We start from the raw sequence: 26,838 nt of genomic DNA on the forward strand, positions 1-26,838 counted from the left end.
TATATATACATTTTGTTTCTATATAGCTATCATGAGATTTTTCCATTTGTCTTTAAATATCCTGACAAGATCTAAAACAACACCTCTACTATTTAAAAGGAAACTGAAGCTTAGATAAGTAATACTTTATTCAAAGTCACACAATGAAGAAGGAGGGAGGTGAAATTCAAGCCCAGATCAGTCTGACACCAGAACATGCACATTAAATGTTCTTACATACAGACTTTTAGCCAAAATCTAAGGAAATGAATATATGTCCAAAAGAGTTGACATAGAGGTGGGCAGGTTGTTTCCAAATACAAAAGTTTCTACGTAGGAATACATTTGTTTATATTATCACATGGAACCTTCGCTATAAAATTTTTCTGAAATTAAATATTATGCTACCTGAAACAGACTGGGGCAGTATGGTTATATGTAATTTCCTGTGTTAAAGTTATAACCTTCCTTTTTATATAGACAGAAAAAGGGAGGTGATGTGGGATTCCCCTCTGTATGCTGTGAATGCCATTGGTAAGATCTAGGTGGGAAAACTAAACTGAATGCTGGGAGAAAGAAGTTGGAGTTGGTGAGAAGCTATGTAGTTGCTGGAGGAGAAAGACGCGAGTCACCAGCCAGAACCTTGTCAGTAGGCCACAAACCTCATGGTAAAATATAAAATAATGGAAATGGGTTAATTTAAGATATAAGAGCTAACTAGCAATATGCTTAAGTGATTGGCCAAGCAGTGTTTTAATGAATAGGTTTCTATGGGATTATTTTGGGTCTGAGTGGTTAGAAAATGAACAAACAGCCCCACATACATATATTTTTGCATTTTCTTTGGAGTTTTTATTACTGTTAATGAGTTAGCTGATGAAAAACATTTGATTCTAGGGTCTGCTAAGTTAAGCCTACAGATATATTTTAAAGGTGTCTTGTCTAAGGATATGTTATTTTAGAAAAGAGGTTCTGCTTTAGTTCCCACAGAAGATGAGAACCTGTGGATTCCTTCCAGTCTAATGTGGTTTGATGGATCAAGACTCCCAGAAAGGTCTCCATTCACTCTAAAAACACTTTACCCAACAAACGGCAGGAAGCAGTTTGGAAAATACTATGCCCAAATTCCCCAAATGATTTTTTATAAATGTTTGTTTTCATTTAAAGGGGGTTGATCATAAGTGATTAATGGTCACAGTAAATCTCTTTCTAAATAAAGGGGATATATGATATAAAAATAAATACTTTACATTGATATAGACTTTCGTTTATTAATACAAATTTAAGATCAATTTTGTTATATATATATATATATACACACACACACATATTCTGTTGTTTAAGGTATTATGTTTATACAACTCATTTAAAAATGTAATGTATAATTAAAAATTATAGATTGATAGTTATTTGTAATAGTCAAAGCTATAGTCATATTAGTTATGTTTTCTAGATATACAGAGATATATTTCAGTTAGATAGATAATCTTCAACACTTCAAAGGCCTACAGAATATGTCTTTCAAAAGGTTTTAAGAACGAGGACTTAAAAAAAAAAGAACGAGGACTTTTTTCAACAGTTAGACCTGTCTGCTTCTGGCAGCAACAGTTATCTCAGAGAAGTTGATGGGCAATGGAGAAACTCGTTATGGAATGTGCCTTCAATGTGACAAGGCTAGGCATTTTGGCAAGAAACTGCTCTTGCCTGGACTGTTTGATGTTATGCTGTATGAACTGGACATGCAGGACCCACAAAAAAGTGACTGCTAAACTTCCCAAAAGATGGGATGGTCCTTGAGGGTTCCCTGCTTAACAAAGGAAATTGCCAGACATTCTGTAGGACAGAGAAGAAAGTTTCTGACAAACTGCCAATATAAGCAAAACAATCTTTCAAATTTTCTTCTTCATGTAAAAGTCTACCAGGTACTATGGACCTATAGGTTGAAGATGTATGCCCCAATATTACAGAAGAACTTTGGGTGACTATCCAGACAGCAAGATGTCTCTGACAATTTGACAATTCTAGAGTTTCAAAAGTTACTTATAATGTATTTCTTGTATACTTTGGTAATACCATATCCTTCTGGGGTCTTTGATGGAGTTGAAGACAGATAGTTATAGCTTTCCTTCGTTATGATAAAAGATAAATTAGATATAAAACTTTAGACTCACAAAGAAATACTGAAACTGTTTTTCTTGCTTGATATGTTTTGTTATATCTAATTTTACTATGTTAAAGTTGAACCTTCCTTTTCATTTAGTCCGAAAAAAGGGAGGTGATATGGGACTCCCCGCTATATGCTGTGAATATATTTTATTATCATATTAATTTAAAAAGCCTCTTTGGCCTATGGCAGGGTAGAATATAACAAGGCAAGAAATCAAAGCAAAGGTAGAGGAGCAAAAAAGGCAGAGTCAGAAAGAAAACATGTAGCCACCCAAGAATCAAGAAGCAACAAACCACAAGCCCCGTTGTAAAATAAAAAAAGAATAGAAATGGGTTAATTTAAGATGTGAGAGATAGCTAGGATTACTCCTAAGGCATTGACAAACAATGTTGTAATTAGTATAGTTTTGTGTGATTATTACAGTCTAGATAGCTAAAAAACAAAAGAACAGTCTCTGCTTACAAATCCGTTTGTATATTTCTGTTTCTATGGGTCCCAAAAAAATGAAATAATTCCTTCTAAGGTATAACAAAATCTTCATCTGAGTCACACAAAATAACTTAATTAGGACTACAGTCAAATTTAAAGATGATTGAACCAGTCACTATGACCAATCTTTTGAAGACCTTCAAAAAATTTTGTTTTGAAAGAATATTTAGATATTACTATTCAGTGCTATTTATCAGCAGTTGAGCTTCAAATGAATGAAACTGATTTGTACTCTTAAACAGTCTTATAAAGTAACTATCTTAATAAACAAAATTGACAGAAAACTGGGTTGATAGTAATGTCCTCATCAAAGTTTGGAAACATCCTACGGAAATGTTATAGAATAATACTTCAAAAACTTGACTGTACTTTGGAATCACCTATGTAACCAAAGAAGTTTTTAAAAATTCCAGCATTTACTTGTGCTTCACACCTGTTGAGCCTTAAAAAATGGGAAAAGATTCTCATGTTTGACTAAGATAAAATTGCTGCTGTGAAAGCCCAGGAGGGATGGCATTTCTGATGCCTATAATTCAACCTAGAGTAGGTCATCCATATGGCCTTTGCACATTTTTCACTAGATTAAACCTTCTTTGAATATACATTTTAGGACTATAATATTGTAGTCATATTATTTTCTAAAAGAAAGTTTCAAAAAATAAAGAGAATATTACTATGAATTGTATTTCTTTCCTAGGTTCTAATTATACACTAAAGTTGATACATTCCATGTGTCCAACTAGCAACCCTCTACCAAGCCTCTATTACATTCCTATAGACTTTGAATACTCAGTGGATTAACTAGAACCTCAGCGCCTTTTGGGACTTGCAAGTTAATAGGTATATAGGCTTCAATCCTCAGATTATATCTACTAACAAAGAAGAGGTTCAGAGGTGAAATTTACTGTGGAGGCTCAAAAATGTGAGCCTATTTCCACGTTGACCAAAGGTCAGAGAGTTAGAACTTACTTCTATTCCCCCAAAGTTATTGTCTATTTCTACCTCAAACAAATGTCCCACCTAGATTTAGATCAGAGAGTTCTGCTCCCTCAAGGTTATTGCCATTAGGTGTGGCTAATATCCAGACCTCCCATTTCAGGAAAAGAGAGGTAGATCTGTTTCTACCCCATACAAAAGTCAAAGGATTCAACAAAGTTTCTGTACCCTTAAGGAGATAACTATTGTTTCCACCCAGAGAGTGGTTTGCCTACAGAATGTTTTGGTCTAGGATGTGAGTGTGACTTGTCTTGTTTTAGCGACAGAATGTTTACCGAAGAATGTAGCCCACAACCTTCAATTGGTATGTGCATTTCCTTGTATTATGTTAATGCAGTTTTTTTTTTCATCTTACTCTTACCTTTTTGGGTCAAGGGTATTTTAAGCAATTGGCAATTAAACTTGGACAATTTCAATATTCACTGGAACTCCCTCCTGATACTATCCTATGTTTTCTGTTTTATTATTTTACTCTCATCTTCATACTCTTTACTTATTTTCTGATCCCCATGCCCCTATCCTGGTAAGTGGTATTTTTGTCAAAACTGATCTCTGACAATTAATTTTTTAAAATTTCAGTGCAAAAGCCTGGACCTCATATATTTTCTTAAGAAAAATAAATATGACTGAATCTTTAAACTTCTAAAGGATGACATATGTGTGTATACATATATAAATATATGGGATATAAAGTAATCTTATGTAGGAGTCAGGCAACCCCTCCACTGAGACTAAAATAAATTGTTTTAAAGTGACTCAATACATAGGTAATTTATGTAATTTTAACTACATTCCCAATAACTTGTATTAATTTACTCAAAATACAAGCTTTCTGGTGAATTATGCTGATTCCACTGGATAAGGAGTTTTTGAGATATGAGAGTATCAACAAACATTCACTTGCTAAATCCTACTTGAAGAAACTAAACTTTTTGTTTGTTTACTGGAAATAAAACAGAGTCTAGAGAGGTAGAGCCATGAAACAAAGACAGAGTTCAACAAGACTGGTTGAATGAAACATAACATCTGGTCAGCCATGTCAGTTGCATATATCCAAATGGAAGTAGAAATACAGAATGAAGGGAAATATTATTTATGCTGTTGAAAACTAATACCCGTAGGGCCCCACTGCCATGCTAATGCCCCCAAATGAAATCTACATCCACTGACTGATTGAGTTAATCTCCACTGCTGGGTTCCAGATTGGTCTAGAAGTAGATGTTGGTCTGGTAGCAGGATTAAATTTTCGTATTTCTTGTTCCCTAATCATAATACTATGCATAATCAGAGTTGTGATCAAATTGAGACAGTGTTCACTGTGATAATGAACTGTGCTAGCTAGAGGCATTAAAGTCTGTACAATAAACAATATACAAGTATATAATAATAATAAATAATAACAATGTAGATAAAAAGGCATTATAAGTAAATATATGTGTTAATATATGTCACATATGTGTTATATATGCATATTAACATACTTACATATGTATATATGTATGTGTGCATATTGATCCTAATACATGCAAGCTATATTTTAAGTGAACTAAAATAAATGCTTGAAGACAGTAAGTCTATTTGTCTGGTAAGCTGCATTTGTTAGTATAAACTTTTGTTTCTATTTTAGGATTATATTTTCCAAATTCCACTCATATAAACCTAAATTTCTTCCCTAAAACTTGGCTGATTGTTAGTTTGCAGGAAAATCAACCTCAAATCAGCAAAGAAATTGCCAATGCCATCTACTGTGTGTGTGTGTGTGTGTGTGTGTGTGTGTGTGTGTGTGTGTGTATGCAGGTACATACTTGTGGAAGTCAAAGAGCAAATTTATGGAGTGTATGGACTCACACTGCAAGGGTTCTGAGAAAGGAACTCAGGTTGAAAGGATCGCAAGGCAAACACTTCTAAACATTGCATCTTCTCATCAACCCCATTTGTCTCTTTTTTAAAATTACTCTTTCTACTTTCAAAGATCAGCAACAGATTAAAACTATATACATAAAGCCAAATCATGGCCAAAATAATATGGTATACTAATGTATGTTTTGTTTAAACAATTTTCTTACTTTACAGACTTCAAACTTGACTGAAATTCATCTTTAAATCTATTAATTCTGAAGGTATAGTGTTGGGAATCCATTGCTCACAGTGATAACCACACTTTCAGAAATAAGTCAGCTGGTTCTGTTGTGGATAAAATTATCTGTTTCTAGGACCCTCTTGTGAGCTCTTTGCCTTTGTTGCTCTGTTCTCTGTGCTCTCAGTCTTTCTAAAAATTCTCTCTGGTAGTTCTGTCCCATTTTATGCAGTACAAACTCTCTTCTGATTTGGGCATATAACTACATAGTATAACACTCTCTTAGGATTTATCTCCTCATCATAGAATTTCCAGGAAAAAAAAATACTATAGAATTTTATTAAGTAAAGCAGTTCAACAGTCAAGAAAGTAACAAGTATCTTTGAATGAAACTTAACAGAGACCAGAATTATATAGATTCCCTAGTAGGCAAACAAATAGAGAAATTAACCATGACTTTGTAATAAAGGCGACAAATTTCCCAGACTGTTAGCTTTTTCTCGGTCACTTGAGACAACAGTCTGGCAGCTTTTGTTTCTCATCATCTAGGATACCCATTCAACAAGTTATTGAGGTCTGATCAGAACTTGTCATACAGCAGTGTACTGGACAAATCATCTATCTCACTTGCCTTCAAACTGGCCTATCTTAAATTAGGGGAGGAGAACTTTTCAGAGGCTTTAAAACCCACAGCTCTAGAGAAGAGACTGGATTGTTTGATTTCCTCAGTCACACCTCTGCTTTATGGATGGTGTTTTTCTCAGTATGTCTGTTGCATGTATGTATTTCCTCAACCTCAATAAAAGTCTTTCTTAACTAATGATTCTGTTTGTAGTACTTGAGATTTCTCTGTGGCTATTACCTTCAAATGTTTCTGTCTTTTAATTCTGTTACTTACAGAGAAAATGTAATTCAGACCCATAACTTATTATTTTCAGACTGTACCAATAGAATCCAAAAGCATTTATAAGATTGGGTCATAACTCAATTATTTAATCCACTGATTAACATTTTGAATCACACTATCTTGGCATGTAACATCTAAACCATATTTTCTTTGGGGTGGGAGTACACATAAATATGTGCATCCGTGTGTAAAGTTCAAAAGTAAACCAGAAGAGTCGTTTTTCCTATACCATCCTATTTGTCTTTTGAGACAGGGTTACTATCTGAACTGGATCTCACCAAATAGTCCAGGCTAGCTGGCAGAGAATTCCAGAATTCACCTGTACCCACCTTGTCATTTTGGGATTACAAGTATACACACAATACTTATCTCTTTTTAATGTCGACTATGATGAAATTCAGGTCCTCGTGTTCACAAGGCCATTACTTTACTGACTCCATATTTATAAATCATATTTATTAACAATAGTTAATTAATTGGATATCTTTCAGTGACATATCTAATAATAGAAGCACATTGTTATATGTTTGTTTACTATCATCTATTGTCATCCCTAAGCAATTGGCACCCATCATGAGCACAGAGAAACATTTTCAGTTGTCTGAAGATGAAATGAGAACTACACTTACAATGTTCAGCCTGTCCCCTCTAATCTATGGAGCAGAGGTTTTCTGCACAGGCTGTGAAACAGGCAAATGTAAGCTATACTTCACATACCTAGATAGACTACCCCTCCAAAGAAAATAAATAAATAGAAGAGCCCAAAGTATAAAGGAAAAGGCCAAAACTTGCATGACTAATTGAAAAAATAAACAATGGTCTAAGCAAGATCACCAATAGTAGGAGTTAGGCATAAGCATGAACCATGAAGAAAAATGAAAGAAAACTCAAAGTCACAGGTGTGATTCTTTCTGATCCAAAGAAGAAAGGAAACAAGAATCTCTCAGATGGCAAAAATAATAAGAAAGAGCTCTTTAAAAGTACTTAATTCATTTATAACTAAAAAAAAGGCATCAGAGAAAGTGGAGTATCCACAAAGTTTACCTCAAAGTATTTGAGGTAATTTTCATTAGATCAAAGTAATTATGAAATGATGAACTATGACAGAAATATAGGAAAGATATGAGATTATAGATACCCATTTAAAGCTTCATAAATCATCATTTTGTCATGTATATATTACTGTTAAGTGTCTTGAAAATATATGTGAATAGAAAAGATGTATAATATTCCAGCACACATATTATTATGTTCTTTAAAAAATCAGGAACAATAAAGAAAAACTATCTGCTTGCAGTCAGATCTCACTGGGATCAGCAAAACACAAAGTATTTTATGATTCTTAAGCACTAAACCTTTATAAGTAAAAAGCCAGTTATGCCTAAAAAGTACAGAATTAGGATCAGGGAGAGAACATGGTCTTTCTTAATTCTCTAAATGTGTCTACCACTAACTTTTATTTAGACATTTTTATAAGCACAAGAATTTTAAAGGCAGCAACAAAGACAATACATATATTACAATGGTGGTTACTTTATGCATTTGTCCAAATCCACAAAACACACAATGCTCTTAGTGAACTCAAATGTAAGCACTGGATTCTAAGTGATGATACTTTCCATCATTGATTGTAATAAATAGATCACTCTAGTGGAGGATGTAAATAATGAACCACGCATGTGTTGGCAAAGAAAGTGTTAAAAAAAACTCTGTCCTTCTTAGTTTTGCTGTGAGATTAAAATCTATTCTTAAAATAGTCTTTAAAAGTGAATTTACTGGGCTGTGTCTATAGCTGAGTGGGTATATTTTCTAAGACACACAAAACTTTTGGTTAAACCCCCCAAAACAAAAACAAGTCATAAAAATGTATTTACTATCACAACTTACTTACTATAGCAGTAACTACATGGGGAAAATCTTAAAAATTAATTTAGTGCTAATTTTAGCATAGGCCTCCATATTAACAGAGAATACAAGAAATAAACTAATATTGCTACTGACAAGGAAATTGGGAAAAAAGAGCTAGTAAACAAAGATCTGCATGATAGATTTTATATTAGTTATTCTATGTATATATATTCTTTTCTGATCCCTGCAAATGAGTAAAAGTAGTATTTACTCTGTCTTCTACCAAAAGCAAAACAAACAAAAAGAACCATGAAGCACAGACAAGTCACAAATAGGATTTCAAAGCCTAACTTCAAAGGCTTTTTTTTATCAACAAGAATAGGAGGAATACAAGTTTATTTTCCAAATGTATATGATCCAGTGTTAATTATCTAAGGAAGTCAATATGCATTTAGCTATCTGAAGAGGTTCTGACTAAACTAAACCATGTAGATAAGGAGGGCTGGAGGATGGACACTTGGGCAAGTACAAAACAATGGAGTGTAAAGCATTTAGGTAGGAGTTGCTCCAAAATATTTATCTGTAACATCAGAGAGGGAAAGTATTTTTTTATCTATTCTGCAGTATATTTCCTGTTAATGTAAATTCAAAGTTCAGCTTTTTAAGCAATTTATTCTTCAGCATTATATGAGCATCAACAAAAACCATCATTAAACCACTTATTTGGACCTTGAGCTCCTAAGTTTATGTTGAAGATATGTTAATAAATAAAAATATCATCATTAATTTCAAGAAAATCAAAGTTACCTTATTAATTAAGCAAATTCACTCAATGTCAGGAATTTTATCACAGGAAAAATATAAATAGAAAGGAGAGTTATCTTAATGCTTGCTTCTCTGATTTATCAGTGCACTTAGATGATTTGGATTCTCTATCTATCTATCTATCTATCTATCTATCTATCTATCTATCATCTATCTATCTATCTAGGGTTTCCATTGCTGTGAAGAGAAACCACGACCATAGCAACTCTTAAAAACAAAAATATTTAATAGGGTGGATCACTTACAGTTCAGAGATTCAGTCCATTATCACCATGGTGAGACATGGCTATGTGCAGGCAGACAGGGATGGTCCTGGAGAAGTAACTGAGAGTTCTACATCTTAAAGACAATAGGAAGGGATCAGTGACACTGGGAGTAGTTTGAGCATAGGAGAACTCAAAGCTATCCCCCACAGTGACACACATCCTCCACCAAAGTCACACCTATTAATAGTGTCATTCCCTTTCAGGGATGATTTCTTTCAAATCTCAATCCTATAAAAAGCCCCAAACTGTCTAGTATAATTTTTAAACTGTTTTTAATGATCATAAGTCTAATAGCTGAAAAATAACATTTGTAGCATCCTACATATGAGATTTAACTTGTTGCTTTTAAATTATTGATAATATGAACCCTGCCTTTGTGGCTCTCTTGTATAAAAAATGTGATGGCTAACAGATGGGGAGAGGACACAAATGTCCAAGTGAATTATCTACTATGTATTCATAGTCATAAGTACATTTAAATACTTAGTGTTTGCCTGAAACTTAGAAGAGTACAAATCACAATTTAACCTGTGATGTGCTATGTAAAAAGTAGCACTTCACAATGCATTATGTAAATATGAACATTTTGCCATAATGTTATATAACAAGAAATAAAATACTGTATTATTACCTGAAAATTACTTTTCTGTAACTGAACCTGTTTCATTATATTTATTAACAGTAACAACTTCTACTGTTTCCCATATTATGTTCATAAATCTAAAGTAGAGACAAAAAAATCATTCATAACAAAATATACAATTGCACTTAAAAGCATTCTACCATTTAGCAGTGTTAAGGAGTGTAAGAGAAGAAGCACAAAGGTTTGTCTTACATTAAGATATTAACACTAAAATAAAAATTACAGTCAGACTGATATCAATATTCAGAGAGATAAATAATGCCTCTGATTTTTTTAAATAAAAAAATGAAAAAGGAAAGCCAAAAGTTTCAGAGTTAACTGAATGACCATAAACACCCTTGCATGGGTTTTCAAAAGCCAATAAGCACATGAGGGAATGGATATAGTGATAGGCACATACCCAGATGACACACAATGGACAATGAGCCTGATGTGGCAACTTTGTTTGAACAGAGTACACATTGCACTTTTTAATTTAGAATTATGCTAGGGTAAAATAGTCAGATCGTTTCCTTGATACCTCAGTATCAAGTCCTATGGCATTATGCAGTTAGTCTATCCCTCTCTCCCTAATTTGAAAAAAAAGTTTGATTCAATCACTACTCACTCACTCACCCAACACAGAATTTGTATTTAAGTGGTGTTGGCTCCCAAAAATTATAACTACCCTCATCACCACCTAAAAGAAATCTATTCTCAATCCTGTATGTATGTGGCCATGTGTATATACCAGTCTTAGAAAACTCTGATCCTAGCTCTAAATCAAAGAAATTGCTACCTCTAATTTAAGGCCTTATTGGTTAGATACTTGTAAGATTTGATATTTAATAGGTTATCATTTTTAAAATGTCATATTATAAACTTTGTACCATTTCAAACATTAAAACATCTAGGACAAAGATACTGATCCCCTAATATATATAATTCAAATTTTGTAACCAAAAGAGTACAAAATAAACATTTATTCCCAAAAGTATTTCTCTAGCAAACTGTTCCTTAATGTATATCTCCACTAACAATAGCCAAAACTGTTGGAGCAAGAATAATACCTTAAGTTATTGCAGAAAAAGATGCCTATAATGGTTAATATTGTCAGGTTGATGGACCTTTGAATCACCTAAAATACACATCTCTAAATGTGTTTGGAAGTCAGTTTCCATAGAGGTTTAATTGATGAAGGAAGACCCACCATGAATCTGAGCAGCACATTTCTAGGGACTAGGGGTCCCAGGTTAAGTAGAAATAAGAGAATGAGGAGCAATAGCATTCATCAACCTCTGCTTCCTGGCTGCTAATATAATATGATCCACAGACGCATGCTCCCACTATGATGACTATGCCTTCAAATTATGAGCCACAATAAACATTTTCTCCCTTAAGCTTCTTCTTTTCAGATATTTGGTCACACTAAGGAGAAAACACTACAATATAAATTATGGTGCAATTTGGTGAAAGAGTTCTTGTGTGCAAATAATCTATTGAAATTTTTATTCCTTCCCAGTTCAATGTTTCAGTAGAAAACATCCTTTTGCAAAATAGCAGGTGGCTTTCAGAGATTCAAACTCATTCTCTCCTTATTTAGAAAGTGATTAGATCTAGAAATATGGCCCCAAACTATGTCACAATGTGCATAACTATCTTTCAGCTTCATGACTATGAAGGACATGAACTCAGCCACTAGCTACAGGTCCCACTTTACAAGGTCAACATATTATCCCTGATTTTAATGGTAATATAGCCTCAATGTATGCTTCGAAATTATGGAGAATGCCATGGAGGTCATGAGAATCACAGGAAAGATTTCTTTTGTGAAAATAGATTTAAGGACAAAATATCTACCCTATCACTCCAACCCTTGAAACAGCTTCTGAACCAGACAATCATTGCAAGGATATATAAGCAAACCATCTTGTAATTAATGGACAGTATCTCCCCATGATGTGAGAACATGTTTGTTTCCTGACCAGTATAACAAGCACAATGTTCGTATGCTCAAATAGGCACTTTGTTAGAAGTCTAGTGTTTTCTAAACTTATATCCTAGCCACTACACAGATACACTTTGTACAGATGTCTATTGGGTCACTGGACATTGCTTCTGAGGAACATATGGGACACCACGAAATGTTGAGGATATGAAGCCTAGCCTGCCTGTTATTCTGGAGCAATAAAGCCCCTTGTGTATGTTCCAGTAGTCACCTGTCTTACAGTAGCATCTTTGTAACCTGTGAAAAGCTTGAAAATTCCATATACTGAACAACTTATGGCTGTTAGCTTCAATTTATTCAATTAGAATGTTCCAGTTTATACAGTAAAACTCAAAACTTTACTATTAAAACCTACCATTCTAAATGCAACGACACAGATGGGCCTCAAAAACATGAAGTGACACCACTCTCTGAAGAAGTTACTCTTAGCTGAAGACCTTGCAGAATAATTAACATCTAGACCTTTAGTCATTGGTCATTGTGGCAACTGAGAATGTTTCAAATGGAACCAAAATTGTCTTTTCCTATTTTTAATCCTATATAAAAGTCATTTACTTTTAACCTTTGCATCTGGCCTAACACCTTTGTGGTTACTTGTAAAACTTTTAGAATGTATTCTTAAAAATCATGAAGCACATTTAATAACAACTCAGAGACAGATATTGGGGTTCAACCTGAAGACCAAAATAAAGAAAGCAGTGAACCACTGTCTTACCTTGACTTCAGTCTGAAAATGGTGATCCTGCCTCCAGGAAACCACAAAATGAAACTGAGACTGAGAGCTGTCTCCTCCCATTTTGTAATCCTCTCTAGTTCTTGGATTAAGAGTGTGCACCACTACTGCCTGGTTTCTATGGCAAGCTAATGAGGCTACTGGGATTAAAGGCATGTGTCATTGCTGCCTGGTCTATAAAGTTGACCAGCGTGGCTGTTTTACTTTTCTGATCTTCAGGCAAGTTTTAGTTATTAAAATGCAAATGAAATTGCACTACATAGTCCACTAGTTTCCACCAGCCCTAAAGCTAAAAATGTTAGAACATTAAAAACCTGCTATCTCCCACTGATCCAGTATTTACTAAATATGCTAACTTATTGTTTTCTTAAGTTGTGACTACAAAAGTTAATGTAATCTTTTCCACAGGTGAACAAGTTATTCAGAGTCACCAGAATCCCTGTTTTTACTTATATTTAGCTAAGAAGACATCACTTTGATCAAGGGCAATGTTTTACTTTAACAAAAGCATTATGCTGACTGAAAGAAACAATATGAAATGTGAGAGTTTTTTGATTTAGTGATGGAATATTCAACTACAGCTTAAATTAGATGGAGAAATTAGAACACTTATGAAAGAGAAAGGAGAATTTTTTCTCTTGAGTGATCAGTAATGGTTTAAATCCTGATTGGATTATTGGTTATCATTATAACCCATAACTGTCAAAATTCATCAAGCTATGAATAATGTGTATTTAGATTAATTTAAACCATATCCCAAAAAATAATCATTAAAATCTTCTAGGTTTATAATGGTTGGATCTGTGACATTTCATTTTAGCTTCAGGTCAAAATGATCCACAAAAATCACAAGGACAAATATTGATGACGTTTACATAGATAATGCCTGACAGGCTTTGTAAAGAGGCAGCTGCAGTGTAGGAATTTAAAGATATTTGCTCCAGAGTTAGGTTTGGTGTTAGTTTGGTGTTTACTCAGATTTTTCCATTACCAGTCTGGAGGCTCCTAAACTCTTTATGTTTAGACTTCACAATTTTTATTGTATATTTTGTTCTTTGAGAATATTATATCTTTATACAATAAAATATGATATTAAGCCTCTATCTCCTGCTTCTAACTCCTATACTCCCTTCAACATGCTCTCCTCAACTTCATTTCTTTTTTCCCCTCTTTCTGATAGCCCACTGAGTCTAGTTAGTGCTGCCCAAATGCACACAGGAGAGGACCATCCATTGGAGCATGAGAAGCCTATCAATGGCTACACTCTAAAACATAAATGAATAATAATATGTCCTCAAACAGCTGTCAACTGATAATTTCTTCTCAGCAAATCAACAAGTCTGATACTGCTATAGTGAATGAAGATAAGCCACCAACCCACATTAAATTGGTTACTGTGCACTTAAACACTTTCTAACATTTATCATTTATTTTATTCAAAGCATCTCCTATACTATCACACAGTGTATTTATCTATCAAAATACTCCATAGTACCACCTAAAATTAATAATTTTTATATTTTTATATAATTAATTTTGTCATTTATGTGAAATGCAAGGAATTTTACTTCATTCAATGCCATGTAAATAGGAAAATATCTTTAAGTTAATGAAAGAAATCTAAAGGCCTAAGAAATGAGCCATAGTGATCAAAAAAAGGGAAAACTTGGGTATATTTCATTTCTGCTTTCAATTAACCTTGAGAGTAAAACCGTAATGCAGAATGATAATGACTGCTGAATGTTTAATTAGCAAACTTAGCAAGGTCTCCCAGTAAACACAGCCTTTCTTTGCTTAAAACTTATAACACTTGATGTTCAAGAGAAAAACAATGAAAGAAGACAAGGTTTAGACTGTTTTTATTTTAATCCCACAATTAGAGAATATTATTTTTGTTTTGGTTTTTAAATCCTATTATTTTTGTGTTTTTAAAAGTACAATACAATGCTGTACTACATACAGAAAGTGGGAAGAACAGAGATGGTGAATACTTCCAAGCTACACTTTATCTAAGAGGCAGTTTTGCAGAAAAGGCTATGGCTCACTTCAGTGATCCACTATAATTGCTCAGACAACAAAATGCTACAGAAGGGAAAAGACATTTTAATTACAAGCATCTTCATTTACATCTGGGAAGCAAGAATACACTACGTGTATAAATCCAACAAGGTTTGGCCTTCTTTCTCCTTTCCTGACAGACTGGAACAATCATCTGAAAACCTGGCTTTTAATTGTACTGTATGGCTCTTCAAATTGAGCAATGTATGTACAAAAGTGCCTTCTATTGACAAAGAATTGTACATAACCATAAAAAATACTTTGGCTTGTCTTCATTATAAAACATTTTCCATCCCTATGATTTTCAGAGTAAAATCAGGAAAAATTAACTCATCTACAGAAAGATAGCCAGAAATTTAAAGTTTGACTTAGAAACCTGTCAGTCAGGCAGATCAATGGAATTGAGTTGAAGACTATGACATAAACCTGCACACCTATGAACACCTGATTTTTGACAAATAAGCTGAAGTTATACAATGAAAAAATAAACCAACTTCAACAAAGTGTGCTGGCATAACTGGATGTTGGCATGTAGAAAAATGCAAATAGATCCATATCTAACACCCCACACAAAACTTAAGTTCAAGTAGATCAAAGACCTTCACATAAATCCAGTTACATTGAACCCAACATAAAAGAAAGTGGTAGCCTTGAAAACATTTGCACAAGCAACTACTTCCTGAATATAATACTAGTAGCATAGACATTGAGACTGAGAATTAATAAATGGTACCTCCTGAGACTGAAAAGTTTCTCTAAGGCAAGGGGCACTGTCAAAATGACAAAACAGCAGCCTACAGAACGAGAAAATATCTTTACCAACCCCACATCTGACAGAGGGCTGATCTCCAAAATAAATAAAGAACTCAGGAAATTAGACATCAAAATACAAAATAATCCAATTAAAAGTGGGATACGAATCTAAACAGAGAATTCTCAATGGAAGAATCTCAAATGGCTGAAATACACTTAAAGAATTGCTCAACATCCTTAGTCATCAAGGAAATGTAAATCAAAATGACTCTGAGATACTATTTTACACCTGTCAGTATGACTAAGATCAAAAACACTGATGACAATTTATGTTGGAAAGGATGTGGAGTCAGGGAAACACTACTCCACTGCTGGTGGGAGCATAAACTTGTACAACCACTTTAGAAATCAATATGGTGGTTTCCCAGAAAATTGGGAATCAATCTACCTCAAGACCCAACTATACCCAAAGGATTCTCAATCATACCATAAGGACAAATACTCAACTATGTTCAAAGCAGTATTATTCATAATAGCCAGAACCTTGAAATAACCTAGATGCCCCTCAACTGAAGACTAGCTAAGGAAAATGTGGTACATTTACATAATGGAGTCTTGCTCACCTGTAGAAACAATTATTTCATGAACTTTTCAGGAAAATGGATAGAACTAAAAAAAAAAAAATCATTCTGAGTGAACTGAGACCCAGAAAGACAAACATGGTATCTACTCACCCATATAATTAGCAAAGTATAGGAGAGCCAGCCTACAAACCACGGGCCCAGAGAGACTAGATAACAAAGAGGGTGCCAAAGAGGAGGTATGGATGTCCCTGGGAAGGGGAAATAGAGGAGATCTCTTAGGTTTTGGGAGGTAGAGGGATGGGAACTTGAGGGAATCAGTTGGGCCAGGCTGGGTGCAGGTTGAGGACAGGAAGGAGGGGGAGAGCAATGAAAGAGAAGTCTTGATGGAGACCCATTTTGAAGTTTAGGAGAAACCTGGTGCCAGAGAAACCCCCAGGGATCCACAAGGATGACCCCAGGTAAAACTCATGGCAATAGTAGAGAGGGTGCCTGAACTGACCATCTGCTATAATCAGATTGGTGACTACCCCAATTGTCATCGAGAGTTTTTAATACAGTAACCAATGGAAGCAGATGCAGAGATCCACATCCAAGCACTGGAGCAAGCTCTAGGAGTCCTCCTGAAGAAAGGGAAAATGTATTCTAGATCAGCACTTAAGCAGCCTGTGTAGAATCAACCTAGGTCATCTGCATGATTGTGACAGTTGTGTAACTTGGTCTGTTTGTAAGGCCCCTAGCACTGGGATCAGGACCTGTCCCTGACAATTAGTTGGCTTTTGGGAACCTGTTCCTCATGCTGGAATACCTCACCCAGTCTTGATACAGGCAGTGGAGTTTGGTCCTGCCTCAACCTGATCTGTCACGCCTATGGGAGCCCTGCCCCTTTTTGAATAGAGATGAAGGAGGAGTGGATAGAGGAGATAGATTAGAGGTGGGGGAGAGGAGGAGAGGAGGGAGGGGAAACTATGGTCAGCATGTAAAATAAATGAAATAAATATTAATAACAAAATAAAAAGAAACCTGTCAAAGTTTCTGACTTGTTACTAAGTTTCTTGGATCTTCAACAGGGCAGTCTGGACAGTCTTTTCAGGTTTCAAAGCATAGGCAATATATTACTGGCAAACTGCTGAAGGCTCAAAGCCTACAGACAGAAAGTTCTAGACTCCTTTGACTTTCTTTACAAATTCACTGTTTCACTCAGACAGACTCCACTTCCTCTCCAGAGCCTTCCTTGGGCCCCACAGCATCTCTTAAAATATTATTTGCTTTCTTTATGCCCTTTCTTCAGTCTTGCCTGTCTCAAAGCTGTTTTCCACACTGTGGCATAAGGGCTGCCACAATGACACATGATCTGTCCTTCTTTACCCTCTGATGCACTACTTCCCACTCCCTATTCACAGCTCGATTCTCACTTTAGTTCTTAGTGTATACTACTCTTATGTGCTCAAAGCTCAAACCATGCAGATTTTTTTCATGCCAGTCCATCTTGAGCCTTTCTCTAGTGACTAACTCCTAGCAGTCACCATAATTCACTTTTGTTCACTATAACCAGCCTATATTGTCATTGTTGACCCTTAGCTTTTCTTTCTCTGCCTACAGCTCTGAGCTAGTACTGAGCCAGCTTTGTGCCTACTCTAAAATTCTTCTTGCTAGAACTCTTCATCTTGCTTCTTCTGCTGCAACCCCTGAGGCAAAGGAGAACTTTTTAAGTTTATTAAGTTTAGAAGACAGTTTTCCGGATACCTGCCTCTAATGCCAGTACTCTGTTGAGGCGAGAGAATGGTGAGCCTATGTTAGCCTGGAACACACAGCAAAAGAGAAGGGGGGCGTGGATAATGTATGCTTAACAAAGAACCTGTGGTCCTGAACAACTTCATAAATTTCAGAGTTGGAAGTAGACCTGAGAATTCTTCTTTTTAAACTAATAACTGAAATGTTTAAATCCAAAGAGAAAGGTGGGGCAGTGCATACATCCCTTTCTTCAAAATGCTTAGTAGTTCCCCCAGGAAAAGGCGTCATGATAGAATAGGTCAAGTGATACACCATCTTAACAGCAAACTCACAGCTTTAGGAAACGTTTGAGTACCTCTTTGTCATTTCTTCTTCCAGGGCTGAGGGGCATTGCCTGTGTTTGTGCCTACGGCTGTGAACCAGCTTTTGCAGTCACTAGTATTCCCAGTGAGGAGTTGACCCACTAGGAAGAGGAGCAAGCTGTTCATGAGCTTGAAGGTGGCCCCACGTCTGATAAGTACTAATTTTAAAACACAGCTTAGATGTAGTCAACATGAACCAGGGAAGACACAGGGAAGGGGATAGGGGAGAAAGGAGTAGACTAAATGTAAAGGTTTCAGAAATCAAAACTATGCTAGGTGGTACTCCATTCAAACTGTACCCAGACTGGAACACAGAAAACTTCAGGAATCTATGCAAGTCTCCTGAAAGTAAATGAGGAAACAGAGCCTAGAGTTTTTGGACTCTAAAACAGGCTCCCAATCTCTGGCTTACACACAAAGAGGGGATAGCCCAGCTCCCTTCTGCAGCACATTCTCTTTAAAACAGCCTAGGAGAGGAACAGGCAGAGGTGGCCACCTGTGGGCTGGGACCAAGGTTCAATACTTGTGCTGTCATCAGCAGGTGGAGCTCCCCTCCCCTCGGGTCCACAGGGCAACCATGCTCCAGTGCCAGGAAGGACTTGGGCAGAGCAGCTGCCACAGGCCTTGTCCTTGCTCACTAGTTGCTCTAGTCCCAGGATCCTGGCTACTGAAATTCCCATAACAACCACAGCACACGCAAAGGGCCACTGAGACGCTCTAGGGGTCAGAGGTCATCGCCATGGCAACAGACACTTCCCGCGCGCTATGGCTGCTACAGCTGCAGCTTCCTCATCGCGCTGCTTAGCAGAGCCCCTGAGGCGGGAACCTGGGAGTCTCAGTCCAGCAACCCTAGGAGAGGTGGGACTACTGGGCAGGCCAGAAAGATGCCTGCCCCTTGCAGCCTGGTCCCTTCGTCAGCTTCAATCAGATCCCCATCGGTTTCCACGGTTTGAACAGATCAGAGCTGCAGAGTTTAAGGCTTTGAACAGAACAAATAATGTTAGCAGTTCTCTGGAGGCCAGGGAACTCCACCCAAAGCCATAGCTTCTACCAAGCTTTGTAGTCGCTGCCTGACACAATGGCACTGTGTCCCTGCATCCTCCACACCACTAAAGTGGCTCCTGGATAAAAGCCAACTAGTTCTGTGGTTGGTAGCAGATGGAGCAAAAAAGTTGGAAAATCACCATTTTTTTTTTAAACTGCAAAAGAAATACTAGAAGTGAGAAGACTGCTTTAGAGACAGCTGCCAAATCAACAATGACAGTAAATAAATAGATAAGTAGATAAATAAATAGATAATGAATAAGTAGATAGGTAGGTAGCTAGATGATAAATAAATGCCATGAAGAAGGGTCCTAGGTATTGCCTTAGAGAAAGAAACTCCAAAGAGAAAAAGAAGAACAAAACACTCAACTTTTAAGGAAAAAGAAAGAAAAAAGGACCTGAAAATAAAATGAAGCAGATCTTGCCACATAGGATACTGGAAGGGCTTCAGACTTCATTTGTGATTTTTAGGGGTAAGTTTGACAGAGAACATACAAATTCCCATGACTTGGGTTTTTAGAGAAGGGCCAAGTATGAGGAATAGCCTGCAGGCCTCAGGTTTTTTGGATTCAGGACACTTCTGTAAAATCACTCAGGTATACAAAGAGCCAGACATTGATGTCATTGCTGGCATTTTTGCTTATCTACTTATGTTTGTGCTTTTAGTTCAGTTTAGTTTTATTTTCATCATTCAGAAAAGAAGTGAACACTGAATAAACTTGACCAACTATCATACTGACAGTGACAGAGTTCCATGGTTCAGCTTTTAGAACTATCAGCTTTTCACTATTCATCTTACTGTAGCATTTCACAAGTGTGCTGCATATCACAAGCAGAATCTTTGTCAGGAAACAGGAAGTGCAGCAATATTCAAAACCACTGTCGGTGCTCCCTATATAGCAGGTTCTCTGCAAACCTGTTCCTTGTTCTTCCTTCTGACCTCCATGTTCAAAAATCTTAGAAGTTCCTCTTTTTAACTTCCCTAACCACCTTTGACCAAAGTAAAAGCATTTTTTTTTGTAGCAACTGGGGAAACACACACAGAGAACATAAAGATTAGTAACTCTTCCAAAATAGAATATCAAAACTCTGGAACTGCATCTCAGGAAACTTAAGAAATTGTGGCATCTTACTCAGAAAATGCCCAAAAAGTCAATGCCCAGGTTCAACTCAGACCTGGATCTGCACACAAATAAAGGCTTAAGGAACAATGTATAGTACTAGCAGGTCTATCCCTGACCCACATTGACTTGAGGGTAGGGCTCAGTTGGGTTCAAAGTTCTTATTTGTTATTTAACTCTAGGTACAATGCAATAACTGTTTTAAACTACTCAGAGGCAGAATTTTTTTGCCCCACTCTTCAAGTAACCCAACAGTTCCTTGTAAAGCATAAGAAGCTATTTGGGAAAAATGCTTCCATTTTGATACATATACATAGTATTTATAGAAAACTTATGAGTTAGGGTGAGTGAGGCATGATGCCAAAATTAGGAAAGGAGCAAAAACATTGTTTTTTGTCCTTGTTATCATTTGTATAAAAACACAGAAGTTTCCAATGTGTGTCTTGTTAAATTATGAATATTTGGGTTCAACCCAAATATTGTAAAGGAATAATTCACTGTGGGAAAGTGAAGCACAGTATACAGTTACCTTTAACACATTCAAAGAGTGATGCATCATTTGAACAACACCATCTTCATTATTGAAGGTGAGTGCACGTTATTAGGTGTTGATTTTATACTTGTTAACTTGAATGTTAACTTCTAGAAAAGAAAAGGAAAGCCATTCTTTTTGTAATTCAGTTCTTAGAAGTCTTGCTAAAAGTGCCACCTTTGGTTCATAAAATGGCGCTGCTCATTATGGCTCACGTTACTACCTCAGTAACTAAAACTTTCTGGATGGAATCCAGACCCAACTCAGTTTAAGATGGTTAAAGAACTTTCCACCTGTTTCTTAATCTGTCTATGTTATCTGGATTTGATGTCCTCATTTGCTGCATACTTGGTGTTTAGAAATGCAGGTCTTGCCAGTTTGTGGCTCACCCAGCTCTACAGAACTCTTAAATAAGACTTCAGGGTGAGAATGATGGAAAGAGGGTGCTTATTCTTTCTTCCTTTCATATCTCCCTATTTTCTCACTTCAAAAAGCTATGACAGAACACCAAAGCCATGAGTCTGTGGAATGTTCCCTGAACATTATGTATAACTATGTCTAGGTAATCTGCTTCCTATATATCCTCCTACCACAGACATGTGTATTAAAGAATATTCTCACACATTGTAAAGCATTTCAAAATCTGAGTTTTCCAAAGTCTTAGCATGATCAAGAGGCTTTGGGGTCTTGTATGTGGTGTATTGAGTACAACATATGAAAGAGTCCCTGGCTTCCTTTGCCTGTTCTATGAATCTGAAGAGACAGCAATGACACAGTCTTATGCTTATCACTCATATTATTGCCTTATAATTCTTTCCTTCAAGAGCAGTGACCTAGATTATTTTCTAAACCAGCTGTTACTGGTCATCCTAAACTATTTCACTGGTAAAATAATAATAATACTAATAATAATACCAAACCTTCTCCAGAAAAAAATAAGCACCTTGTACTTAGTATGTTTCCTATTTAATTATTTGCCTAAATTACAGTCACCTTTCATGACTCATACAGCAAAAGCTACAGCAGGTAACATTTCTTCTAAATGCACAGCTATTGCTCAGCTAGGAAATAGCAGAAAGTAGGACATTTGAGCATATGTGTGCATACGAATGTGTTCTCTGATAATCACTGTACTTTGAAGCACTAGATACTTTTGTGAAATTAGTAGATTTTACTTTACATTCAAACGTTGTAAACTATTGTGATTTAGTTTTTAAAAGAATATCACAAATACATGCTGCATTTCTTTTATCACTAGAGATCATGTAACACAACTACAGGACAAAGCAGTAAATCCTTTTCTTTATTATCTGCTTATTTTTATACTAACCTGCTCTAAAACCTTTAGCCCAACTCCCCATACATGTTGATGATTTCAAGAACCAAAAATAATCAGTAAATTATTTCATAACTTGCAAAAATAGAAAAGAAAAACCCGCTTAAAATATGTCTCTGAAATAATAAGGGATGCTTTACACCAATTCCCTAGTGCTTGGCAGCATTCTGTCAAGATTTTTCATTTGAAGCCAGTTAATTGTCCTCCTTTTAGATTTAATATAATATAATAGGTAGTAGTCAATCTGTTCTTTTTGCTTTTAACAGTTAAGAGAAGTTTAGTCCTTGTTTTATTTTAATTACCCAATTAAATTCTTAGTTGTATTACTATCTTGGGATCAAAAGGCTGCAAATGATTATAGGTTTTGTGTTAATAGCAGGAAAATAGACCTCACCAAGTACAATATTCATAGGAAATGGCAGGCATGGGTTTGAGTACAACTAAAAAGATCAAAGCCCTTTAAATGACAGTTGCATAGTTTGCTACATCAATGTTCCATTTTTTTAATCTCCTAAATTCTCTGACTTCCAATTTGGACTCAAATCTCTGGCAATCTAAGACTTAACTATCCTATTAGACTATGTGATGATGTTGTCAGAAATACCATAGGTTAACCCATCGATTCACACTCAAGTGCATTATAAGCTGCAAAATAAATTGCTCTTAAAATAGTCATTTGTTTAGTGCCTTCCAAAACACTTTGGAAAGAGAAAACTACTCTAGAGAGATGAGAGTAGGTGGGGAGGGGAGTACAATAAAAAGATATTGAGCTGAGTGGGGGGGAAATTGGCATTTCCAGTAAAATTATTTACAATAAAAACATAAAGACCTCGGAACAAACTTTTTGTTTTTTCCTGCTGAATTATTTCCAACTCACCAAACAATATTTTGGAAGGATTGACTTCAAGATACCTAGACAAATAGCCAAGTCTCAAAAAAGAAAGTTTTTTTTAACTGTGTTCCTTTCTCAGAAGAGAGTTAAATCTTTTCAACACACACACACACACACACACACACACACACACACACACACACAAGAAGGGTTATAGCCTTTGACCTGTACCACTTTGGGAAGTCCTGTTGGCAGCAATTTCATGTCCAGAGCATGAACCAGTGCTGTAGATGTAGGTGGGTAATTGAACCAGGCATCTATAGTGTTAGACTGGATGCCAAGAACCAGGAGTACACCCTGTGCCTGAATCAGTAATGCTCTGCTAAGTGTCCAGTCTGCTGCCCCTTTTAGACAAGTCTCAGGATGGGAACACCATTCCAGAGTCAGTAAACGTTGGCTAGTTGAGGAACAGAAGGGTAAAAGGACAGGAGACAGTGAAGGAGGCTGGTTAGACAGGGTGTGGATTCAGAACTCAGGGACCCTGGTTGTAGGACAGAGGCAACAACTCCACTGCAGCAGGGAACCCTCCTGAAAGCCAATATCTGCTTTCTCTCAGAACCTCCACAGTCCTCTAAGCTTCCCAGCTAGAAGCAACTTCCCTTGGCCTGAGCATAAAAACATCTGCCTTTTTGGACACTCTTTAACAACTGTCATGCACCTTGCCTTTTGCTGCAGAAGTGGTGGCAGCAAAGCGTCCTAGACCTCCACACCCACTGCCTCCAACCCCGCCCACCCACGCTCCTCTGTTCTCCCTGCAACCACAGGACCGCAGCCCCCTCCGCTCGCGTCATCCAGGCGATGCTACATTTGCTAGGTTCAGAGGCTGCGAACGAGCAGACACTTGCTGCCCGGCCGTGGGAGGTCTGGAGGCCAGCGTGGCTGGCTCTGAGCTCCAGGTGTCAGGGCGGCCTCGGAGAGCCATGATCTAGTGCGCTGCAGTGCCAGTCTTAATCGCCCCGCTGCGGCCGCAGGACAGATGATCCCCCGCCCCTCCAGCACGACCACAAACCAAAAAAAGAGAGAGAGAGAGAGAGAGAGAGAGAGAGAGAGAGAGAGAGAGAGAGAGAGAGAGAGAGAGAGAGAGAGAGAGAGCTCCAGGACTCTTCCTACACAATGCCAGCCAAGGATGCCTCACACTCCTTGTGGACATCAGGACTGATTGGAGAAAAGACTGCACCCAGTAGTCTCCTTTGAGACAGCTGCCACCACCAGGCAGTCCTCCGAGCCTGGCTGCCTGAGGGTTACTCGCCCACAACTCCGTTAGTCCCAAACGCCTCATACTAGACACAGGGAAGTAAACCCATGGGACCGACTCCCCAAATCACCTGCATTTGCATTTCTTATGTAATATACTGCAAGTTTCCCTTGTTGGAGTCCTTTGAAATCTAGGCGCATGATCTCCAGGAGGCATAAGTCAGGGACCCGCTCGTCATTTTGGGACCCACAAGCGGGTTTTTAAAAGGGGAAGGGACTTAAATGGCATATACTAGAGGTACTGGGCTTGTCCTCTGGGTCCTGGTTCCCCCAGGCACAAGCCCTGCCCCAGTGTTCACTGTTCGCAGGCTGGATGTGTCAGAGGCAGACTAGCGAATGAGTTAATAACACCCAGAGCTAACCGGGGGAGGGAGGCGGGGGCTGACGGACGAGCCAGGTCATGAGGGAGGGGGCGCTTTTACTTTGCTAAAGGTGATGGGGTGGCGAATATTGTGCAAGCTAATCAGAAAGTCTAAAGCTACGTCCCCGGAGGAGCAGAAGTAAGGCAAGCTCTCCGCTCTTTCTCCTGGCACAGCCATAAGCCCTGCAATATTCCACCAGACATGGGAGACCAAATCCATTTAGTGGGGGGATTCTAAAAAAGTTTCCTCCTCCCTCCTAGCGATGGATCGTGTCACAGCTAAGAGCTGTTGATCAGGGTTTTCGGGTCGGGAGGACGCAGATCCGGCGGTGGCTACTTGTTTATTCATGCAACACCTCTGTATGCAACACTGTCCGGGTTCCTTGCATGTTCCCTGGCCTGCATAGCAAAACTGCAGACCTAGCTCGTTGAGCAACAGACAGGGTATTACGAGGAAAAACAGAATATGATGCATGCTTTGCTTACCAGTTGGGTTCTTGTTTTTCTTAAGACTCTTGCCACAAAGACACTGCAGCATATGCGTTCCTTTGCTGAAAATGTTCCAAAGAAACCACATTGATTTGGGCGAAAAGCAACCCAGCAGCTTAGACACCCTGAGAAAGAAGAGGCCCTTGTGGTTGCATAATAATAACTTGAAATCAGTTCTCCTGAAGAGGGGCACCGGTTTTACCATAGGAAAAACGTTAATATTCCGGATCTTCTCCCAGTTTTTTCCCCTCACGTGGTATATCTCTTTGAGACTTCTCAGCGATTGTTTTTTCTCGGCCAGGGTGAATGATTTATCCCCTCTTGATCACCACTGGATCATGACCAAAGGGTTGGAGAGAAAAAATCCTTTTTCACATGAAGCCAAACCAAAAAAAGCAAAGAAATCCCAACCGAGACCAGAACTAATCAGGAAGAATAGTAATGCACAAAAGATCCCCAAAGAGAAAATCATAGCCTTTTACTCAATGGAACTGAGGATGGGCGGATCTGCAGAAGGCAAGCCGGATTCATCTTAGCGAGAGAAGTCTGCCATTGTGTAGCCCCTAGGAGAGAAGGGAAAAAAGGAGGTGGGGGGGATGGAGAAAAAAGGAAGAAAGAAAAAAAAGAAAGAAAGAAAAAACAAAATACCACCACACACACTCATACACCAATACCACCTCCTAAATGGATCTGGCAGCCAAAGACTGAGCCTTCTCTCTCCCGCGGTCAATTTTTTTTTCGGTTTTTTTTTCTTTTTTTTTCTTTTTTTTTCTTTCTTTCTTTCTTTTTTTTTTTTTTTTAGTAAGCAGTCACCAGAGCTCCGTGGGGTTGGACTGAAACTGCAGTTCTTAATCACGAAGAGAAAATGTAATGTAGATCCCCTCTCCCCTTGTCAGTCTCGTAGTAGGTAGAAAGCGCCACAAATTTCCTTCCTCCTTCCTTACACTCTTCCTTCCAGTCTCCAGGCACCGTGAGCATGAGGAAAATCTCTCCTCCGTATTTCTCGCCCAGCCTTGGCTGTGAGTTACAGGCATTGGAGGGAGGAGGAGTTGAAGTTTGCATTGAAAAGACTGGCTTTCCATGACGTAGCCACGTGCTTTCAGACCCGTCACCAGTGAGGTGCCTCAGCCAGCCTTGGGAGGGACTGTCACTGCAGTGTGTGCCACCCCTCCAGAGCGCTCCCCTCCACCAACTCCAGACAGGCTCAGTCCAACCCCAGAGACCCTCTTCCTGCTCACCCAGCTCATTGGCCTGCTGCTGGCTCTTAGAGTCAGGCTCACATCCTGCTGTTAAAAACGAATTTAAAAACTATAATTAACAATTATAATGAGCAAACCTTAGAAACACGGGGGAGGAGTTTAATGGAATTGCAAAGAGCCAAAACCAACTCCACTTTTAATCCTC

General features: G+C 37.5%; 1 protein-coding gene across 2 annotated transcripts in view; it reads right to left on the minus strand.

Moving 5' to 3' along the window:
• The window catches only part of Fgf14 (fibroblast growth factor 14), a 594,874-nt gene extending 568,322 nt beyond the window's left edge, over window positions 1–26,552 (minus strand). Inside the window, exon 1 of one of the 2 annotated variants that reach the window (XM_048421998.3) lies at window positions 25,432–26,552. In XM_048421998.3, the coding sequence (XP_048277955.1) occupies window positions 25,432–25,639 (208 nt within the window). In that variant the 5' untranslated portion in view covers window positions 25,640–26,552. The remainder of the gene's footprint in view (window positions 1–25,431) is intronic. The other variant, XM_085698167.2, reaches the window with a different exon arrangement.
• Window positions 26,553–26,838: the final 286 nt, after the last annotated feature.

The sequence above is a fragment of the Myodes glareolus genome, chromosome 12 (assembly GCF_982192425.1).
Source record: "Myodes glareolus chromosome 12, mMyoGla1.1, whole genome shotgun sequence".
In the NCBI taxonomy this organism is placed as follows: Eukaryota; Metazoa; Chordata; class Mammalia; order Rodentia; family Cricetidae; genus Myodes; species Myodes glareolus.